Consider the following 23075-nt stretch of genomic DNA (forward strand, 5'->3'; position numbering starts at 1 on the left):
ACATCGCCCCCTCGCCTTGGCATTCAATATAGATTCGCCATATTGGTCTGCTACCCGGAAGGAATCTCTGATTTGATACATGCTCGCCTCTATCATCTTTTTTATTCGTCCTGATAGCCTCAGATGATATGGTGGCAATGTTTGGGCTCTTTTTTATTATTTGGGAAAGCTAGGGCTTTTTCCTTGACCCTAGCCCTGGGTTGCCCATATATATCCTACAATTGTTTAGGCAGTTTGAAAAGCTCTAATTAAATAAAGAGCCTCCAAAAATCCCTTAACTTTGAGATTTTGACATGTATCATTAGTTGATTAGAAGTAATTTGAACACATTGTCATTGAGGACAACCACTTCCTGCCTGGGCCCTTTGACCTTTCAGATAAACTGAATGATATTTTTTCATAATTCCCAGATGTTCATGAATTACAACCTAATATAACTGGAGTGCGTCAGATTGTTAAAGGTTGCTATCATTACCAGGGCTACTTCAAATTTAATTCCTAAATGGTACTTCAACGTGTAAGGGAGCAGTAACATAGCATCTGTCTGCAATTGCAAAATGTGTGTGTGTGTGTGAGTGTGTGTATACTAAATGAATAAATGAATTCATTTTATAAATGGATAAATACATTTTCTGGGATTATGTAGCTGTCCTCTGCAATTATCATATGATCTGGGGGAAAAATGAAGCAGCATTAAAAAAATATCAGAGAGGTGCTATGTTTGTATTTCCTCATGTTTTGGAATGCAAACTATTGTCTGTTCCTAATAATGACCATGACAGTTCTTCTATTTAAAAGAAAAATATCTTTCAATCAAGCCTTAAAAATAGGAAGACTTCTAGTATCTTCCCTCTTTTGGAGTTTTTAATTGGTATGTGAAATACATGGTTTCCAAAAACATAAAAGAATCTTCAAACGTTAGAATTATAATCTGCCTTAGTTTTGAGCTTTTATGAACATTATTACTATAATGTACATTTTTAATTAGAAATTATGGACTTTTGAAAGTATTGCTGCATTGTATTTAATATAGGGTTTTTCAGAAAGAATATAATTCGTTCAATTCTTTTTCAAATAAAATATAGGATGTAAATGGAAAGTGAAATTCTCTCTGTAACTCTATGTTTTGTGATTACAGTTTTATACTTTTATTGTCACAATTGAAAAACCTTATGTGACAATTCTTGTTTAGGAAGGACTAGAGAGCTGCATTTCTGCTTCAGTAGCATGGTTAAATGATCTGACACTCTATCAAGAAATGGGACCCAGTGGTAAAACAACATAATGGTTAGTATTTGCAGGCGGTACTAATCGAAGATCCCCGCAGTGGCTGAAATTAGGTGCTACTTCAAACTGTCAAATGTCCTTGTCAGGAGCAGTGCTTTTGTTCCAGCTGAGTTTTAATTATATTAGTTAAAAAGGCATGTGATCTGGGCTATAAAGGAACATCCCAATCATGAAATCATTGCTTACAGTACTCCTCAACTTACAACAGTTCATTTAGTGACTGTTCAAAGTTACAAAGGCATTGAAAACAGTGACTTATGACCATTTTTCACATTTATGACCAGTGGTGGGATTCAGCCAGTTCGCACCACTTCGGGAGAAGCGGTTGTTAATTTTCTGAGCAGTTTGGTGAACTGGTTGTTGGAAGAAATCATTAGGGCAGAGAACCGGTTGTTAAATTATTTGAATCCCATCACTGCTTATGACCATTGCAGCATCCCCATGGTCACATGATTTACATTTGACAACTGGTTCAAATTTATGGTGGTTGCAGTGTCCCAGGATTATTTGATCATCTTTTGCGACATTTTGACAACCAAAGTCAGTGGGGAATCCAGATTCACTTAACAACCGTGTGTCAGCCCTGGAGGCCATCTTTTTCTTTGGATCTTCAGGGCTGCCACACTTAGTGCTGTGGGAAACTGGGAGGGGGGATTGAATGGAGTTGTAGAGATATCTAGCCATGACAACATTCTTTTCTCTGGGAGTCAAGGACATTCAGCCTGCACCTGGAGTGACATGACTAGGAGGCATCTCCAGTTGGGACGGTGGATTGTTTGGACCATGTGATGGACATGTGCATGTAGGGGATGGGACTTCGGGTTTTCTCAGATGTGCCAATATGACATCTCTAATAAAATGGAACTTTGAGGAACTTCTAGCCTCAGAGTCTTCTTTTGTTGGAGGTGTTACCTGGATCCCCAACACCATGTTACTAATTTAACAACTGCAGTGATTCACTTAACAAATATAGCAAGAAAAGTTATAAAATGGGGCAAAACTTACTTAACAAATTTCTCACTTAGCAACATAAATTCTGGACTCAATTATGGTTGTACATCAAGAACTACTTGTACTTCAGTGGTCCCCAACCTTTGGGGCACCAGGGACTGGTTACGTGGAGAGAGGTTTTTCCTCAGACTGGAGGCGGTGTGGTTTCATGTGTTGCCTGCATCCTACAGATGCGGTTTCACTTATTTGCGTGGCCTGGTTTCTGGCATGCTGGTCCACGAATCAGGGGTTGGAGACTGCTGTTCTTTATCCCAAGTAGCAGATAAGCAGCATATACATATCTATCTATCTATCTATCTATCTATCTATCTATCTATCTATCTATCTATCTATCTATGCATATACAAAAATTTCCATTGTCACTTAAGAACCGACCTACTACAGACCCCCCAGTGTCACAGCTATCATTTTGCCTAAAATCATTTTGCCTAAAAACTACATAAACATGAGCCTCAAATATGTACTGTTTTATTATTATGTCTAAACAATAGTTCATACTATGCTATAGGAAAAAAAAATCTGGTATGGCAAATTCATTTAAAAAGAAGCTAATTCTGAGCTGTTAAGCCATTTATTTGTGAGTTTCATTAGAAGTTCACAAGGACTGGCCCGTAACCAATTTTTAAATTACTTTAAAAGGGGAAAAACGTCCCCATTACATCCCAAGCTCCCCAAGCCCATAACATGGGCTGTTGTTTAGACAAAACAATCAAAAGCCTCTGAGTTGTTGGACTTAAGTTATGCAGTTTCCCAAAATTACTGCCAATGTATATGTTGACAAGACCATAGGTAGCATATTAGCATTCAGATTTTCTTTCAGTTGGACTGAAATGTTATTGTTGATGCCAGTAGCTCTGACACCTACTGATTAATACAAAATGTAAGGTGGGACAAGTGAACCCCCTTACATTTGAAAGCATCCAAGGTCCATTTAGAATTGCTGTTGCTCAAATATTCCTCTCTCACACAAAATTAAAATGTAAGGCTTATGAATAGTACCGCTGAAGCTAATTCCTTGGCAGCATGTTTGTCCTGTAGTTCTATCATTTTTTATATATTTTAGAGCAAGGCTGAAAATAATGCTAACATTTTAATTCTGGCATTCTTCCCTTAATAGCGCATGGATTTATTTTACAAAAAGAAAAAAAAGGAACTATGCTGGCCATTTTGTAAACTTTAGTGCTTTAAGAATGACATTTCATATTAATTTTTGCTTTAAAAAAATTGTGCAGCAAGATAAATCTAATCAACAGACTAACTTAAACTTACCTTTTCCATTTTCATCTTCATCTTCAAATATGAGGTCAGACATTAAAGAAAGAAAGCCATAAATGGAATTGGTGCTCTCTTCCACAGCATCATGCATGATTCTCAATGGATCCGTGGTAAGTTTGTTTATGGATTGTCCTAAATACAAAATAGAAAGATAAGAGGAAGGAAGGAAGAAATACTGTAAAAACTGATTAACTTTGAATTAATTAACTGATTTATAACCCCTTTAAAAGAATACCTCTTCTAAGAAGTTAGCCTTGATATAAGTTATAATGAGACTACAGCATTAGAGTAGCCCTGCTGGATCTTTTGGTTCACCATTCACCCAATTTAAAGAGATGTTTTTTTCAACTCTTTACAGTCGCTTTTGGGTTTTACCTTCATCCAAGAGCTTGTTTGATTCTCTCAAACAGCTCTAGAAGATTGGTGGGTGAAGCAGGATTTATTTTTGAAAAATCCATTCTGATTTTCCTTCAGCAAGACTTAGCCTTCCATACACTTAATTATTTCTTGTATAATTACCATTTCATTCAGAAAAAGCATTAAACTGAAAAGGCTAAAATTTCCTGAATCTCTCTTGGTTTCCTAGCTAATTGTCCATTTCAAATACATTGAAAGAAGTCCACAACATTTCCCACAGTGCATATTTAATAATTATTATTTACAGTATTCTTGTTCTGACAGTTTATGCTTCTAATGATGTTACATATAAGTAACAATTTTTGTTTTATTTCCTGAAGGAAACTTTTCCTGGACACATTTTTACAGTTTCCTGGACACTACAATCAATCTATGTTGGTTAGCTTCCTGTACTTTGCTGATCCTTTCTTACAATGTGATACAGGTAGTTCTCAACTTACAATAGTTCATTTAATGACCGCTCAAAGTTACAATGACAATAAAAACAAGTGACTTATGACCATTTTTATGATTCTTGACGAATGTATCCTTTCTTTTATGTATACGAGAACGTATGCACCAAGACAAATTCTTTGTGTGTCCAATCATACTTGGCCAATAAAAATTCTACTCTATTCTATCCTATTTTTCACACGACCGTTGCAGCATCCCCATGGTCATGTTATGAAAATTCAGACACTTAGCAAATGACTCATATTTATGATGGTTGTAGTGTCCTTGGGTCGTGTGATCATCTTCTTACAAGCAAAGTCTATAGAGTAGCCAGACTCACTTTACAACCATGTTACCAAGTTAACAACTGCAGTGATTCAGTTAACAACTGTGGCAAGAAAGGTAATAACAGAGTAAAACTCACTTAACAAATGTCTCACTTATCAACATAAATTTTGGGCTCAATTGTGGTCCTAAATTGAAGACTACCCATTTTTCTTGCTGAGTCTCAATTAATTCTACTTTTAAATAACCCCAACATGCTATCAAGGAATTGGTTGTGTTTACTTTTTCTTTCAGTTTCCTTTTCATCCATCCACTCATTTTTCCTTTTACAGTATTCTAAAGCACACTTATTTTAGTCTATCAAGAAATTTGGTTTTTTTCTATCATGTCATAAACATAAACAGTTTCTTGCATGCCCTGACCATTTTGATCTAGTGGTTGATAACTTATTTCTAGATATAATTTATATTTCTGGTTAAACATCTTGAACAGAAATCTTATGATGAAACCAATCTTCATAATAGACAAGATTTTATAACTTTACTCAGATAAAAAAGTAATATGTCCGCCAGTATGTCCTTCCCTGTTGTTTCTACAGAGTTTGTTTTCAGAAATGATTGTATCCAACTGATTCTCACTGTTCCACCAAATTTCCAATAACAATTATATCTATGATCTCATTCACTAGTAAGTTCTTGAATATTCCCATTTTAGCTTGAAGACTTCTTTCATTGACACAGAAATGTTTACTTATCATATTTTACTGTTGTTGCCATTATTGTTGTTGTTGTTGTTGTTGTTGTTGTTGTTGTTGTTATTATTATTATTATTATTATTATTATTATTATTATTATTATTAGATATTCACGGCATTTTTTCTAAACTCTCACATCTATCCATTAATCCAGTTCCAAATTGCTTGTATGTCTTACTTTTTTTCATTTTTATAACTTTATTAAAATTTTAAAGTAAAAGATAAAAAGATAACAAGAAGCAATATTTATGGTAAAACAGGAAGGAAAGGGAAGAAAACAGAGAAGAATAGAAAGAAAAGTACAGAAAAGAAATATAAAGAAATAACTTCAATATTCTTTTACAGCAGTGAAGTATAACTGTAAATTGACCTCTTACTCAATACTTACAACATTGTTTAGATTTCTCTATAATCTTTCTAATCATCAAAAATATATATCGTAATTTTATTTTATTTTTCAAATTCATGCAAAAAGTCAATAAAGCGTTTCCAATCAACACTGAACTTTGACAATGTTCTTTCTCTAATTAAAGCCAATTTGTCCATCTCAGCAAGTTCCATCATCTTCACCATCTATTCCTCTATTGGGGTATAGCTGACTTTTTCTACCTTTCTGCACATAATATAAGCATTTGTCATATATAAAAACAAGTTCCATGTTTTTTTCCCTTATCTACTTATCCATCAGTCCCTTAAACATTCTGGTTTAAGTTGTGTACTAATCTTTAATTTTTTATTATTTTCTCATTTATTATATTGTATGATATGATATGATATTATTATTATATTATGTTATATTATGTTATATTATGTTATATTATGTTATATTATGTTATATTATGTTATATTATTATTATTATTATTATTATTATTATTATTATTATTATTTATAATATTTATTATATGTGATTGACTCCAAAATTTTCTAGCTTTTTTACAACATAAATTTGAAGGAAATCTAGACAGTTTTTCTGGTGACATGAAACAATATATTGCCTTATATTATTTTCTGAAATATCTCACCCTTCCAAACTTGATGCTGCTTAGCCCCTGTTAACTTTCCCCCAGGGGATTACTTCAAAGCTGCTTTGGCAGTGTGTTGATGTTAAGTGTCAGCAGTTTGATTTCACTTCAGTTCAAGGAGAGTCCATTTCTCCAATTTTGTTTGTCCAGAAATGTTCCCCAAGGCCTGTCAAATGTGAATCTTTCCACTGGGTACTACATTTCATCAACACATTGATAGCCTTGAGCTCTGCTTGTCTAGTTATTCCTATGAGTAGAGCAGGTAGCATTCTAAGAATGTAATGAACTTTCTAATTTCTAGGCTTCGATTTGTCATCTAGCAGCCTGAATTTGATTTTTCAGGGCAGGCTAACTGCATTTTCCAATGTCACTAGTGTCAAAGGAGACCGGGATCATTGCCTTATCCCTCACACTGTTTGTCTGTTTATTTAAACAATGTGTAAAATCTGCCAACTTTGTACTAGGCAGGCAAGTCACTGTGTGATTATAGGTACTAATGAAGCTGAGTAGGGGTAAAGAGTTAAAATATTCATCAGGACAGGTCAATGCGAACTCTTGCCATTTTGTCATTGCTGGGGTTAGAAATGGACAGCTATACATATGATGTGCAACACTTCACAAAGCCATCTCTGCCTCTAATGTTCAAATCACCCAAGTTAAAATAAGAATAGTTATTCTAATCTTGATACTTGTTGTCAGATTAGCATTTCTGCCAGCACAGAAAAAAATATAAGTTTAGAAAGCTAATTCTCTCGCTCTTCATAGGTTCATTTGGAGAAAGAAGTTATTTCCTATCATTTCTATTACAAGTAATAAGGTAAATTCTCACATCAAGATAAACTGTATCTTCCAAACAGCTGTGAAAGCTCAGAAAGCATGGTCATTACTGAAAATTGTAGAAATTAAATATCAACAGGGAGATTGTGCTAAGATGTACTGTGGTCTGTTTAGTTTGGTATAGTATAATATACGAATCAGGCTATGATGGCTTGGTCAGCAAGCTATAACTGAACATAATGTCTGAATACAACTCAGAAAAGGTGATGGTAGCAGGGATACCTCCAAAAATGATTGAGTAGAAAATTGATCTAAAGGATATTTTAGCCATAAGGAAGTTATTAAAAACTGAGAACATGAACATTTAGGGCAGATCTGCATTCTCTGCTTGTCCCACCAGCAATATAGGCCACCAACTGTTTCCTGAATAACAGGAACAGATGATGTCATCTTCCATTCATGCCTAGTATATTCCATACTTATTTTTTTCAGCTGTTCTTCAGGTTTTACTTTTTTGCCCAAACCATCTTAAACCCTTCAGGACAGTGGTCTGCAATGCTTTATTCTGATTGAGTGACAACCTCAGTTCTAAATAGCCACAGTATCCATCCCTCCAAAAGCTGGTCACTGACCTATGGAATTTTTTTTATCTTGCTTCCCAGTAAAGCTCAATTTGCTACGCCTTCCTGATCTTGGAAACAAGATCAGGGACAGGAATATGGGTCAACAAAAATCTATATGGTATACAAACTGAAATAGAGAGCCAGTTTGGTGTAGTGTTTAAAGCATAGAGGCTAAAAACTGGAAGACCATGAGTTCTAGTACCACCTTGGGCACAAGCCAATTGGGTGACCTTGACCCAGTTGCTTTCTCTCAGCTTTTGGAAGGAGGCAATGGCAAACCACTTCTAAAAAAAATCTTTCCAAGAAAACTGCAAGGACCTCTCCAGGCAGGTTCCAATTATCCTATGTGACTGAATGGTAGGAAAACATTCCCTGAATTATAGGTAGTCCTTGATCAGTGATTGTATCATACAGCAACCATTTACAGTTACAGTGGTAATGAAAAAGAAACTTTGCAATCAATCCTTACTTTTGCAGATCTCTAAAGCAAAGGATAGCTGAAGTAAAATCATAAGCACAGTTATGGTTTCACTAGCGACCACTTTGCTTAAGGACCAAGTTGTCAGTTCCAATTGTGGTTGCTTAAATGAGGACTACCGGTAGAATTACAAACTTGCTCCAGTTAGATATTTGTCATAAAATTTCAAGCAACTATTTACATTGTTAGTCATTCCTGCTTTGCAATACTAAACTTCTTTATAAGGTAGCCTTGTAATAAAGCCTTTTGCCTTTATTTATTTATAGCAATAGCAGTTATATCCCTCTACATAGTGCTTTACAGCATTCTCTGAGCAATTTACGATGTCAGCCTATTGCCCCCAACAATCTGGGTCCTCATTTTACTGATCTCAGAGGGAGGGAAAGCTATGTCAACCTGGAGCCCGTCAAGATCAAACTCTAGACCATGTACAGAGTTAGCCTGCAATACTGCATTCTAATTACTGTACCACCAGGTCTCCTATATTTATTTATATATTTATCTATTATATCTCTTATATTTATCTATTTATTTATACCAGTTCTATTTTTCCCTTAATCAAATATCAGTTTGTCTGTGGTGCAATTCAAGAGGCTACTTTTTCTACTTGGTGTAAGAACTAATTACCTAAGGAACCCTAAGATCCATACTAAGATGCTCTGGAGCTCTCAGAGGCAGGAGTGTAGCATCTTTCTGCAACTCTTTAAAGCAGCCATATATTTACCTGATCCTGGTCCTAATCCTATCAAAATACATTTGTATTTTGAAACCATATTAAGCAGTTGATTGCTTTCTGTCAGCATGAGGCTACAGTTCCATAATGCACATATTCTTCCCTCCTTCTCCACATTTCAAAGAACACTTTGCTTTGCATTTCATGGCCTGAACTGAGTTGCTTGTGGGTTGCTGATACAGCTAACATCTCTGTCTCAAGATCCTCCAGTTCTTGGTTATTTCTCAATCTATATCTTTGGGGCATCTTCAAAGCCCTTCTTCCTGTACTGCCACTAAGGGGAACTTAACCCCAAGAGAGGAAACTTCTGACTTTGGAATTTATTGGATGCCTTTATTAGTGCGCTTCAGGGCTAGGTCAATGCTTTTTAAAAGTGGCATTTTGGTCTCCCTGATGTGGGTTTAACTTCTCTTTCTGACAGCTGCTTCAGCTATTGAATATGTATCATATTTTATGGTAAATGTCTATGGAGAAACGTCTTCAAAGAAAAACGTTTGGGATATTTTATGGTACTTTCATGTTTGTATCTGATTAGTTAGATTCTTTTTTTTTATTTCTACTGTTGTTTTTATTAACCGGATATGGATTTTCTTGTATTTGAATTACAGCTTCATAGATTTTTCTCACTGGAGTTCTTAAGGTATGTAATAATTAAAACTCGTATGTTATTCAGATTTAGATAGGCTTGAATCTTCATTTTTACAAGAAGTTGGGACTATATATCTTTCTAATCTGATTTAGTTTAGGCTGTTTTGAAAAAGAGTTTCCACAATTTAATATTAGAAATCATCCAATAGATAGATTAAGTCAAATGATATATAAGTGTGTGTTTGTGTGTATATATAAACATCTGAGCTATACCTGACCAAATTATTAAAAACTAAAACTATTATTCTAGAGTTTATTTTGCCCATTTCATGCAATAATATCTGAATTAGCTTTGATTTTCTTTGATAATCACATTTAGTGAGCTTTCTTTAATTCTCAAACTTTTTTATAATCAGATTGGATTAACCTTTTTGTAGCTTTCCTATATCATTGTTGCAAAAACTCCAGTTCGGTTCAAAATATGAAAGCAAACTTGTTTTTTCATAGCTAGTAGAATCAGCCACATGATGAAACACCTTTCTAATTCAGCATTTTCTTTGGCTCTCATTTTTTTCTGTATGAACATCTAAAATATTCACTAGGGTATTTCCTTCTGTCTTTAGTTAAGGGATATTCCTTTGTGTTTTTAAGACCACATTTTAAAGTAATTTATAGTTACTAGTTAGAGTAAAAGCTGCATTACAGGAGTTCAAACTTTGAAATCAAAATACATCTGTTGCTAGAAATGTATCAGAACAGCTTGGTTATAGACCTCCCATATTGCTGTTTTACATTTTTGTCTTAAATCAACTTTGTATTGGTATTAAGAACCTTGCCAGACGATGCATGTCTAGTTATTTGTTTCAATGAAGAACATGGGTTACCTCTACAACAAGGAAGATTCTAATGTATTCAAATTATCTGAATAAACCTGGAAAGTTCAAATATATTAAAATACAACATGTGACATCAAGGCTACCCATATTGTGCAGTCTCCATGAATTAGCCTCAGTGATTACTGTTCTCCTATATATCAGTATTCAGACCACAGTGCATGAGTGTATAAATTTCTATGCTATTTACAATTATAGCAATGATAATTCAAGCAAGTAAATGTTGCAGAAACTGTGAGAATCAAAGCCCCAACCACAGAGGAAATCAGAGATCTAAAACCTTTTGACAAACCCACTGCTTAGTAGTGGCCCTTATCCAGGAAAGCCCCTTGACCTACTCCAAAATGGTTGTGTATCTAATTCTACTTTTCAAATTTAAAGAATTCATTTAAAAACAAAAAAACAAAAACACTTTACCCACCGATAATGAGAACAAATTCTGAGCTTCTAGGTAATACTATAAATACTAAACTTCAAGCAATGACTTTATGGTAAACAATAGGGCTTACTGAATCAATCTGATGATTTTAAGGATGGATTTAAATAAGCTGTTAAATTGTATGATGATTTGTTAGAAGATGAAGCACACTACTTTTATTGAACTCTATATTTTATTATTATTTATAAGACCAGGGGGAACAATCTGTGTTGTTTCATAATTATCAGAAGCTCTCTCCTTTTTTTTTAAATATACCTCTGAGTGCTCTTTCATAATTTCTCTATCTTTCATCTAAAAGACAAAAGCCCCCCATAGACTCATTTTGTTGGAGGAATCAAAGTAGCAGGCCACACTTGAATTATAGATATAGCTCTGAGAAGTTCCCCAACCCTGTTAGACAATGTTTGGAGAAGACAAGTAATGCGCCTTTAGTCACAATCTAGAGCAGACTCGACTCTATCTCCAGCTACACGCACATAAGTCAAATGGAGGGTGTATGCACTTCTTTAAAAGCAAGGGGAGGTTACTTGAAGCTCTGTAGCTTCTTTTGAACTTCTGCCTAATATAATGCAACTCTTAATCTAATTTTTTTAAAAAAACCTATGCAAACGGGGAAAAAAATAGATCTTTGGAAAGACTGAGCATCTTCTTCTAACCAGGCAGAAAATTCAGAGAAAAAGGAGGAGGAATCAGAAAACAGTAGTTCAAAGAAAAAAGGAGGTTTCAGAAAAATGAAAATAAGAGTGTTAGGAGAGTACATGAGATGCAAGTATATAACTACGGCAGTGTGCAATGATGTCACTCTCCTTCTTATCATTCCTTGTTTCTTTGATGGGCAGATATAACTGCTCATCGCAGCTACAGCAGCTATGGTCAGCTTACAGCAGCAAAAACAATACAAAACATATTATACAATGCAGCTACACCAAGAACAATCAAGAAACTAAACATAGCATGCAGGGATGAAATCCAGCAGGTTCTGACAGATTCTGGAGAACTGGTAGCGGAAATTTTGAGCAGTTTGGAGAACCGGTAGCGGAAATTTTGAGTAATTCAGAGAACCGGCAAATACCACCTCTGGCTGGTCCCAGAGTGGGGTGGGAATGGGGATTTTGCAGTATCCTTCTCCTGGAGTGGGGTGGGAATGGTGATTTTGCAGTATCCTTCCCCTGCCATGCCCACCAAGCCACGCCCGCAGAATCAGTAGTAAAAAAAAAATTGGATTTCACCACTGGTGGCATGTCACATATTGTCACTAAAATGATGATTCACATGCCTGGAACACGATCAGTCTTAAGGACCTTTAGAAGGATCAGTAGATTTGGGTCAATTGAAGCTCAGGGGGAAATGGTCTTCCATTGGCCAGAGACATCAACCAATGAAGCTCATTTAGCTAATGTGTAACATGCACACACTGAGGCACATGCATGGACTGCTGCATTTTCCACCAGATGCTGCTCCCAGATGCTAAATTTGATTTAATGAAAGTGTTTCCTATCTTCAATATCTGGAAAAAAAATAATTTAAGAGAATTCACACATATACAGTAACAGTTTGCCATTATTAGCAAAGAAGATATCTATCCTGCCTGCATAAATTACTCTCATTTGCAGTTGTTTTATGGCATTAAATATATTTCCCCTTTCACATATAATTGAAAAAATACTAAACAAATCTTTGTGCAGTCTATTCAAACCATTAAAATATGATTCGTTATTATTTAGTAAGCACAGAAAAGAACTGGAGACCAAAGTTTAATCTTCAGTGGTCCCATTAAGACTGGAAAACTAAATGAAATTTGCCCAGACAAATCTGTGACTCACTTAATATAAAACAATGATAATTATGGCTCAGTTGAATTTTGCAGATTTCAGAATTGTTTGGAAATTTGCATATTCAGAAAAAAATTCTCCTCTATCACACAATGAAATAGCACCCAGATTTTTTGGTATAATAAGTTCAGAAACTGAAAGCATTCTTAAAAGGGCTGAGCAAATTTCAAGGTCTGATCATGTCAGCAACCAATTTGTCAATGAAGATACTAGATTTTAACCATGGCAAAATTGTCAGTAGAAGATGAAAATACAAAGAAGCCAAGGATAACCTTAAGCTATTTTAGGCACAGATTGGGATGAAATTTGGATAACATGACAGGGAAGAAGGATAAGGACATTCATGTAAGTTTTGGCCCATGGATTGGATCTAACATATGACTAGACAATAGCTTCTTATCTACAGAACCAGCAATGGGCAATGCAGTAATGATACCGATATTATAGAATTGCCCATTGTTGTTTTTGTAGAAATCATCATCCATACTAAAAGATTACAGCCTACTACATCCCAAAATCCTTCCAAAAGCTCATGTCAAACTGTAATTTTTAATTTCACAGGAGAGAAATTGTGATATAGAAAGAAAAAAACACATTAATTGAATTAAATGTAAATTACATTTTCACAGAATTCAAACATATAGAATTGTCTTCCTTGTTCCTCACAGTTCTTTGGCCTTAGTCAAGTATTTTAGTATTATTTTTTTTAGCTTTAAAAAGTTTTATTTATATTGTAGTCCAAATCAAGGAAATGAAAACATTCCAGAGAAGAACTTTTCCATTGTACTATTTGTTATGCAAGCATCTAAAAACTAAATGAAAATGCTAAACAAGTTTTAAGATCTTTCAGTTCTTCACAAAAAGAATATTTTGAGATTAACATACACATGTGCTTCAGTTCAACCCCCACATTTCTTTGTGTTTCTGAGGCAGGTCTGAAAGGAGGATAGAATTTTATTCAGCTAAAGATTGTAAACAAAATCTTGAACAATCTAGGGTGGACAATAATATACATATATTATATATTTGATAAATAATTAAATAAAAAGAAACAAGGTGTTATAGAATAACCAGATATCCCAGGTATTTTAAAACTGAAATCAGTGTTAACAGTTTATGTTTGGTTCATAACTCTGTTAATTTGTGGAGAACAATAATTTAGTAAGTTCCCAGATGTCACTTCTCACTAGATTCTGCTGCATGCATAAATACCTTATATTTCCCAAATGTCATCACTCTGCTAAACAAATAATTCCCTCAACACTGTCAAACTAGTTACTATTGATCTTCTCATTGTTCCTATCACCCATCTCCTCCCACTTATGACTGTATGACTGTAACCTTGTTGCTGGTATCCTTATGATTTATATTCAGTTTCCTAATATGATTTGATTGCTTATTTGTTCCCTGTGACTATCATTAAGTGTTGTACCTTATGATTCTTGACGAATGTATCTTTTCTTTTATGTACACTGAGAGCATATGCGCCAAGTCAAATTCCTTGTGTGTCCAATCACACTTGGTCAATAAAGAATTCTATCTATCTATCTATCATATTTTACAGCATATATGAATATTACCTGCCAAGGTTCTGTAATCCACTAAGTCAAACATGACAATAGCCACTGCTGACCAGGTAACGATAAGAGCAACTACAAGGAGCCATGCTGCAGGTGAACTGAAGGTTGTTGCAAAATCTTCTGATACTGATCTCTTGGACATTTTCATATGCGGCACAGGAACTGATCCATTCTTGTTGTCTATGACCGTCGTTGTGGACACAGGTCCTAACAACAATTAAAAGAAATTAAATCAGTGCACAGTGTCTTGACACTGCATTTCCACCATTTCTCTGTATTTCCACTAAGACAAAAAGAGGAAAAAGAGAAGAGAATACAGGTATTCAATGCAGCAAAGATTGACAGGGAAAGTAGCCAAATGGAAAATAATTCCTAAGACAGTTGGCAACCAACCATTGTTCTTAGGAGAAGTATAGGGAAAAGGAGAAGAGAATACAAAAAGAAATAAAGGAAAAGCACAGAATTAAAAAAAGGTCAAAGACAACATCCACAAGGCCAAGGGAAAGGAAACAGCAAGCTTTTGAAAAACACATAACAGTGCCTGTAGAATTGGCCCCAATTTCTCTCTTTCATTATAAGTATACTCTACAGTAAAATGAACCCTTAAATGTTTTAGCTTCTTGCTGTTCTTTATATTCCTATTTTATAAATGCAAATGTATAATGTTTTTTTATTCAAATTTACATTTGAAATTGTTTATATATATATATAGTGAACACTTGGCTCCACTGCAAGAGGTTTTAAAAATAAAGAATCCAAAAGCTTCCTTTAAGGAATAATACTGTACACTTAATAAATGCTTTATAGCTGTTGTTGTTACTATTTTCCAGTACTACCAAACCATAATGTCTATCTTGCTGTTTGGGTTTGGGATTATAAATGTGATTGCAGTTTGCCTTCAATTATACCTTGGCTTTCATTACTCTTGTTATTTGTAAGTTGCTTTCTGTTTAACCCTATTTTAGTTAGCCATAATTTCAATGGCAAGTTGGATGTCCACATAAATAAGCATACTATCAAGCAAATACACCTTCCAGAAATGATAAGTATTAGCCAAGTTTAAGGTGAAAATTAATTTGTTATTGCTACTTGCCTGCTGATTCAATGAAAGTTCAATGAAATTCAATGAAAGAGAGCCTGGTGGCGCAGCAGACTAATAGCCTGTTATTATCATTCAGCTGCCTGCAATTACTGCTAGTTCGAATCTCCCCAGGCTCAAGGTTGACTCAGCCTTCCATCCTTTCTAAGGTAGGTAAATTGAGGACCCAGTTTGTGGGGGCAATAAGCTGACTTTGTATAAATATACAAAAGTATGAAGGCTATTGCTTAACACATTGTAAGCCGCCTTGAGTCTCCGGAGAAGGGCGGCATATAAATCAAATTTAAAAAAAAAAAAGTTATATCCTAAGTACAAGACTAGTAGCAGACTTCTATTTTGATAGTTAAATGTATTATATTATGCAACAGATTTTTAAAAAGTATGAAGAATATTTATAGTCAAAAGTCATCTTTGAGACAAGTTGGATTCTTGGTGATTTATAGGAATATGTTCCTATAAATAACAACAACACCCCAGTAAGCAACCTCAGGATGGCACTTAAACAACTGAGATGATTCAATCATTCAGACAACCAGTTTTGGCTATGAGTTTATACAGCTGAAGACAATGATTCCAAAATTGTCCTCATTTTGAAATAATTTGATTTTCTGTAGAGTGTAACTTTAGTTTATCATTTCAGTGTAAATCATATCATTTACCAATGTGGTAAAATTAAATTATAATTTAATGCATAAAAAAACTAAGTGTACATTATTCTAGGTTTACACAATGACATATAATCAGAAGTGATGCATAATAGCTAAGGAAAGAAAAGTGTACTTCTGCCATGATTCCCAAATGAGTGCAATAACTTCTCCTATCAATATGACAATCAATGCTTGTTCAAGTTATTTTGCTGCAGATTTTAGGCAGAGAGTGAGATCTTTGCAGATTTAAATGTGGTGACTGAAATTTTGAAACAGTTCCACCAATTGTCAGAATTAAAGTTGTTGAGATGTGTTCTTATAATCATTCATGATGATAACACAATCTCCCAGCTTTGCTAGTGAAGATTCTAATGCTTTTCAAAGTCGATAGACATAATTCTAATTGGCTTCCTTGCCAGCAGGACAATTTTACTCATTTTGCATTGTACACAATTTCCCTTGTTCTTTGTCCTCTTTTCATTTGCATTCTTTTCAAACATTCTTCTGCTGATCAAGTGATTTGTTTGAAACTTAGGATTTCTACCTTGAAATGTCATGTAAACTGAACAAAATTGGCATAGCTTTTGCCACTACATGAAATGGGTGTTATTGATGAATGATGTATTCAACTTATTGCACTCATATACATAGATGCAATCTGTATGCTTTTAAAAATATTTTTTACATGTTAAAAGGCAACACTTTTTCCATTTTCCAAGACATAATTTTGGTTCCGTCAAATATCTCCAGGAGACAAAGTGTGCCAAGTAACGGTTACAAAGCTCTATTACAAAATGCCAAATTCCAAATCAGTAGCATTATGTGTTCCATCAAAAGTGGAACAGGTGATGCTGCTTAAATACATTCTATTTCAGCTGCTTCTATCGTGATGACTATTATTATATAACAGTTAACAGAGATAACAGCTATCTGGAAAGGCATTATACTACAAAAGAACATCCTATCCAGAGATCTCAAAATTGTTATGAGCATCACCTAATTTACATATTGGAAAATCAAAGGGAAAGCAGATATTTCTGAAGTCATCCTGATTCACATTCCTTTGCCCCATTTTGACGAATCTTTGCATAAGGATGAACTAATTAAAGAATTCTTTTGCAAATTCTAATTCAAGCTCACCTGCTCTGCAATACCTGGACTAATATGCAGATTGAGGTATATCTATTTATCTGATTTTGCCGTTCTCTGTTTTAGTTCAAAAATGCGATGACTGGCATTAGAAATCTTCTGAAGAAAAATAGTGAAGGTAAAATGATGTATTTCTGAGTTCTCCAAAAAGTTCTGCTGCTAAATACTGAAAATGGAATATTACTCGGTGCTCAAAAATACAGGTAGTTCTCGACTTACAACAGTTCATTTAATGACCGTTCAAAGTTACAATGCCACTGAAAAAGTGACTTGTGACCATTTTTCTCACTTACAACCGTTGCAGCATGTCTTAGATCCTGAGCTCATTAGTTTTCAGAAGAAAAGAAGGAATAGAGACATTTTGTTAGTTTTTTGTGCTTTCAGTTCAGTGCTGACTCCTGGCAATTGCCTGGATTAGAACAATGTGTTTTTTTTTCAAAAGTAGTATGCCATTGCCTCCTTCCTAGGGCTGAGAGAGAGTAAATGGCCCCAAATCATCAGCTGGCTTCATGCCTACAGAGAGACTAGAATTCAGCCTCCCAGTTTCTAGTCTGATGGTTTAATCACTTCACCAATCAAGCTCTCAGGCCATATTATAATGGTCTTCGAATACCTGAATCAATACAAGTACAACTCACACAACTCAAAATCTATTTTTGTTGCCTCAGTATGAGAGATCCATAATACTTATTTTAAGATACAGAAAGAAATCTGTTTTTTCTAATCAAGAAAAAACATCCTAGTTTGACACTGGAATAGTAGTCTCAGAATATAGTTAATTACCGTATTTTTTGCACTATAAGATGCTCTGGACCATAAGACACACCTAGCATTTGGGGAGCAAAACAAGAAAAAAAATCTGCCTTTGCCTCCCGGCATCCATCGGTATTAATCTGGCTAGCATCCTTGCAGCAAACACCAAACAGCCTAGTCAGCTTCAGCATGGTATTGCAGCCTGATTTAGCACGAGCAGCTGATTGGCGGTTGGGTCAGCTTCCTGGAATACCGCCAATCAGCTGTTCCAGCTGATTGCAGCTCTCCATCGCTACTGTCACCGCCTCCGTGCCTCCCATTTTTGGCCTCCATGCACCCCATTTTCAGCCCCCGCATGTTCCATTTTCAGCCTCCGCATGTCCCATTTTCAGCCTCTGCACGTCTCGTTTTCAGCCTCCCATACCGTTTTTGGCCTCTGCATGTCCTGTTTTCAGCCCATTCCAGGCGGCCTATTGCTGGCAGTGAATGGTGGTGGCGAGCAGCAGCGGCAATCCACGCTGCCTGGAATGGGCTGAAAACGGGACACATGGAGGCAAAAAATGGCTGAAGGGGGGTGGGAGGGGCTTCGGCAACATTCACTCTATAAGACCCACAGACAGTTCCACCCACTTTTTTTTGGTGGGGAAGTGCATCTTATATGCGAAAAATATGGTACTTTTTTGCCAGTGCATTCTAGCAGAGACTGTATATTATTCTTTAGTTTTCTGCACTTGGCAAGATTTGCACTTAAAAACCTAAATAATTTTTTCTGGATAAGTGGTTTCTAGATGAGTCCATATTCAAGTACTATACTATACATATTTCATCTCTTCTAGAAGAGATAATTATTCTATAAAAATTGGATTAAATATATACATGCCAAGCAAAATTATGAACAAACCCATTTTCTATATGAAAATATGTAGCAGAGTTTTGAATGAGAAAAATCTACAACAAAATCAATTTCAGGACTGCTTTTAAGGGATAAATACAGAAAATATTCCTTAAAACAGTATGTGACCTGTTATTGCTGCTGTCTTTTATATTTTAAAAATGAATTAATATGGAAATAAAGTGCCTCTTTCTACAGAGTTCTTCCCCTCCTGCTGCTTACATCTACCTGGGGTTGGACCCTGCCTTTGTGATATAATAATTTCCACATCAATCTATTGTGAAGGTTATTATTGCTTTTAACTAAGAACAAAGCACCTGGAAAATTTGAATTTTTAAAAAAGAAAAGAAAAAAGAAATAAATCCAAATATACTTCATAAGAAGAAGATAGTGTTAATTAAGATATCGTTGTTTTCTCCTTAAATAGATTTTTCACATTGATAATTGAAATTAATCATAAAGCTAGTATTTTTTCTAGCATTTCTCATTCCTTGTTGTAGTAGAGGCAGCCAAAAAGTGGGACTAGATTGGCCAGGAGATATCTGAATGAGGCATGTCTATATTTGTTATAGTTTCTTATTCTCAATCATTGCCAAAAGCAACAATAAGAAAGTGCATTTGCTTCCTTCTATCCAACTACATACTTCAAGTCTGACAATGATGAAGACAAGAAATGATGAAAAGATTAGAAGCAGGAAAGAAATTCCTGGTGCCTCAGGGTCATCTCAAGTGTTTCCAAACAAGTAGATTCCCAGTTAAAAGATCTTGGGCAAATCAAACTGATCCATTCAAACTGGAAATTTGAGATTCAAGAAGATACAACCCGATTTATCCTTTAACAAGTTCTAAGGGAAAACTGATTTAATAATTTAATTCATAAAAGTATTTATCCATAAGCTATAATGTGAAAGCTTTTATTTTATATTTTACAGAATGAGATTAAAATAGTGAGGCTGGTGGATTTTTCAGACAAAATCAATCTTCACATGTTTCAGTTATCACATCAGTGGTGGGTTGCCCTTGGTTCGCACTATAGAACCAGTAGTAAAACTGGCAGGCGGCCCCGCCCACTGACCCCGACATCGCCAAAATGCTTCTGCACATGCGCAGAAGCTTCTGTGCATGTGCAGAAGAGAGAGCGCACGCGGCCCCCATTGCAAACCAGTAGTAAAGATAAGTAGAACCCACCCCTGTATCACATGATTTGATTTAATGAACTCAAATGGTGTCTCTACTTCAATTCACAAATCTACTTCATTTGATCGAGTCTCCATCAAATCAAAGCACCCCTTTAGCAAAGTTTCATTATTCCTCCGTCTTAAGATGGTTCTCTGTAGAAAGAATTAAATGAAGGGAAGGCAGAAATAGTAATCTGATGGAAAAGAATTGTTCGAGTTAGTTCAAAACATCTGGAAAGCTACTGGTTACTTGCCTTATGTAAGAGATAATGGGAGAAAACAGATGTTAAATGCAAGTTGACATCCTCTGGATCTAATTTACCTACAGATAAATTTCAGTAAATAAAGCACAGCAATTCAAAGATAGAACAATTCTGTATTTCCTTAATTCTAAGCATCAGATGACTTGTGTTTCCTTCTGATTTTCTGTGATGGATTCTAGCATTCTAGTAAGCAAGACAAATGAAGCCAAGATAATTTGATGACCTTTGAGTTATTTATTTATAAAATTTATTGGCCGCCCATCTTACCACAAGGTAACTGGAGGTGGCTTACAATCATAAAAGATAAATTATACATTAATAAGCTAAAACAAACCCAGTGCTACAATTCAATTAATGATGGGGAGAGTGGGAGTAGGATGGGGGGAGGTGGGATCTGTTGTTAAACAACTACCTCCACTGTGATGTCCCCCCCATTGAAGTCCCAAGCTAGCTGGCAGAACCAGGTCTTTAGGCTCTTGCAGAAAGTCAGGAGGATTGGGGCTGACCTCACACCGGGACAGGGGAGATGTTCCAGAGGGCAGGTGCAACAACAGAGAAGGCCCTGGTCCTGGACCTTACCCACCAGAATAGTCAGGCTGACAGAACTCACAGCATGCCTCCTTTAGCAGTACAGATGGGACAGGCCAATCCCAGTGGGATGCGATGGTCCCTCCAGTATATATAATATAATATAGAAAAGACTCAAATAATATTTCCAGAAAGTACTCACAAGAATACCTTGAGAGTACTATGAGAGAAAATGGAAGCCTCTTAAGTTCAAAGTAACATATCTATTCAGACCATACATACACATAATTGTAAACTTTTTCAAGTTAGAAAAATAAGATGATATTGAAGTATATTTTTTTCTTTAAAATTTAGAAGTAATTTCATGGTAGTTTTAGATTAGAATTCTGAAAACATCCTGAGCTTACTGTGAATATATATGATAAAGAATATAATTCCTATATATAAATCATATGATTTCCACCCCCTTCTTTATTTCTATTATTGGTGTTTTTTTTAATTGCTTTTATGCATTTCAGCATTATTCAAATACAGGAAGGGGTTAGATTTTAAAAAAATAAGACAGCATTGTTGATCCTGTCAAAATTCTTTTGCATATTGTGAATGCATTATGTGGTCCCACACAAACATTTCTATTTTAAATTAATGCAAAGTGATAAAGGTGCAAAAGTTCAGATTGCAGATACTTGGGAGAACAAAAGAGCTGACTTGACTGGTTTTTTTTTTTTTTCTCATTGGGTATACTGTGTCACCTACAGTTTCACAAACACCTTTGTATAGTCATTTCTGCAGAGATGGTAAAACCCAGAAGGAACAATAACTGACCTAATTATTCTTTTTGATATTGTTTCTGTAGGCTAATTATTGAATAGATTTAATGGGTCCCGACAGAATGAATTTTACACTTTCAATCAGTAGTGGTTTCCACTTATCTTCGCTACTGTGAGCGCGCGCTTGTGCTTCTGCACATGTGCAGAACCTTCTGAGCATGCGCAGAGCATCCGTGATTATGTTTGGGTCGGTGGGTAGAACCTCCCACCGCCACCACTACTGGTTCGCCCAAACCGGGGCGAACTGGTAGAAACCCACCACTGTTTCAATGTACAAGAATATTTTAGAAGGTACATTTTATTGTAATACTTGATAATCAGGGAACCTACATCTCATTAGCTTGAGTGTAATCATTACAGATTTTGGACGGGGATAGAACCCAAAACATTCTAGAATAAACAAAAACAACTTTGGTCTCCCAGTAAGAAGGTAATGTGGTTATTGTCCAGAAAAATTTGCTTAGGATGTTCACAAGATTATAAGAATAGCTCTTCTCATGTCATGTTATATTTCAACCTTTTGTTTCTTACAGAAGCCAACCAGTTACCTCTGAAGAAAAGTTCAAACTAACAAATCAGAATAAAATACAGATTTACCCCAGAAAGTATCAGTTAAAATTAAGTATTTGACAGATAATTATATATATATAAAAACAGGATATTGTTCTTTCTTACTACACTTGGTTAACTTCAATCTGCATAACCAAAATGTATTCACTAAAATATACACGTATTTTGGAGAAAAATAAAACAATCCAGAAAAATATGAAGGAATCCATAAATACAATCAGGATTTCATAGGCTATTCTATAGGAGTTTTTTGGAATATAGGATACTTTGATTCAATAATTTGATAAAATAAAAGAAACAAATAATACATAGTAGATAAAAATAACAATGAACAGTTTGTTATTTATTCAGTTTGTTATTTGTTCTGATAACAAATTTCAAGGGTTAAACTTATATACCACTTTATAGTGGTCCTCTAGTGCTTCATAGCCCTCGCTAAGTGGTTTACAGCATCAGCATAGTGCTCCTAACAATCTTAGTCCTCATTTTACTAACCTCAGAAGTATGGAAGGCTGAGTCAACCTTGAGCCGGTCAGGATCAAATTCCTGGCAGTCGGCAATACTGCATTCTAATCACTATGCCACCACAGCTCTTATTTCACTTTAAATGTAATGGTTCTTGTCTTATTAATCTACCATGGATATCAAAAAGGCTTTGACTGTTTTGAAACATATTTAAAAGCATGCCTTTACTTTGTAATACCCTTTAAGTTTCTTAACTTTTCCATGCCTTATCATT

The 23075-nt window shown here is 35.2% G+C and overlaps 1 protein-coding gene across 50 annotated transcripts in view; it reads right to left on the reverse strand.

The window, feature by feature from the left end:
- TRDN (triadin) overlaps positions 1 to 23075 on the reverse strand; it is a 233932-nt gene that overhangs the window by 205594 nt on the left and 5263 nt on the right. For all 50 annotated transcript variants that reach the window (XM_087882735.1, XM_087882727.1, XM_087882730.1 and 47 more), the window contains exons 2-3: positions 14428 to 14634; positions 3568 to 3705 (exon numbers count right to left, since the gene is read on the reverse strand). In XM_087882735.1, the coding sequence (XP_087738861.1) occupies positions 3568 to 3705; positions 14428 to 14634 (345 nt within the window). The remainder of the gene's footprint in view (positions 1 to 3567; positions 3706 to 14427; positions 14635 to 23075) is intronic.

The sequence above is a fragment of the Pantherophis guttatus genome, chromosome 1 (assembly GCF_059756535.1).
Source record: "Pantherophis guttatus breed Tessera chromosome 1, ASM5975653v1, whole genome shotgun sequence".
Lineage (NCBI taxonomy): Eukaryota > Metazoa > Chordata > Lepidosauria > Squamata > Colubridae > Pantherophis > Pantherophis guttatus.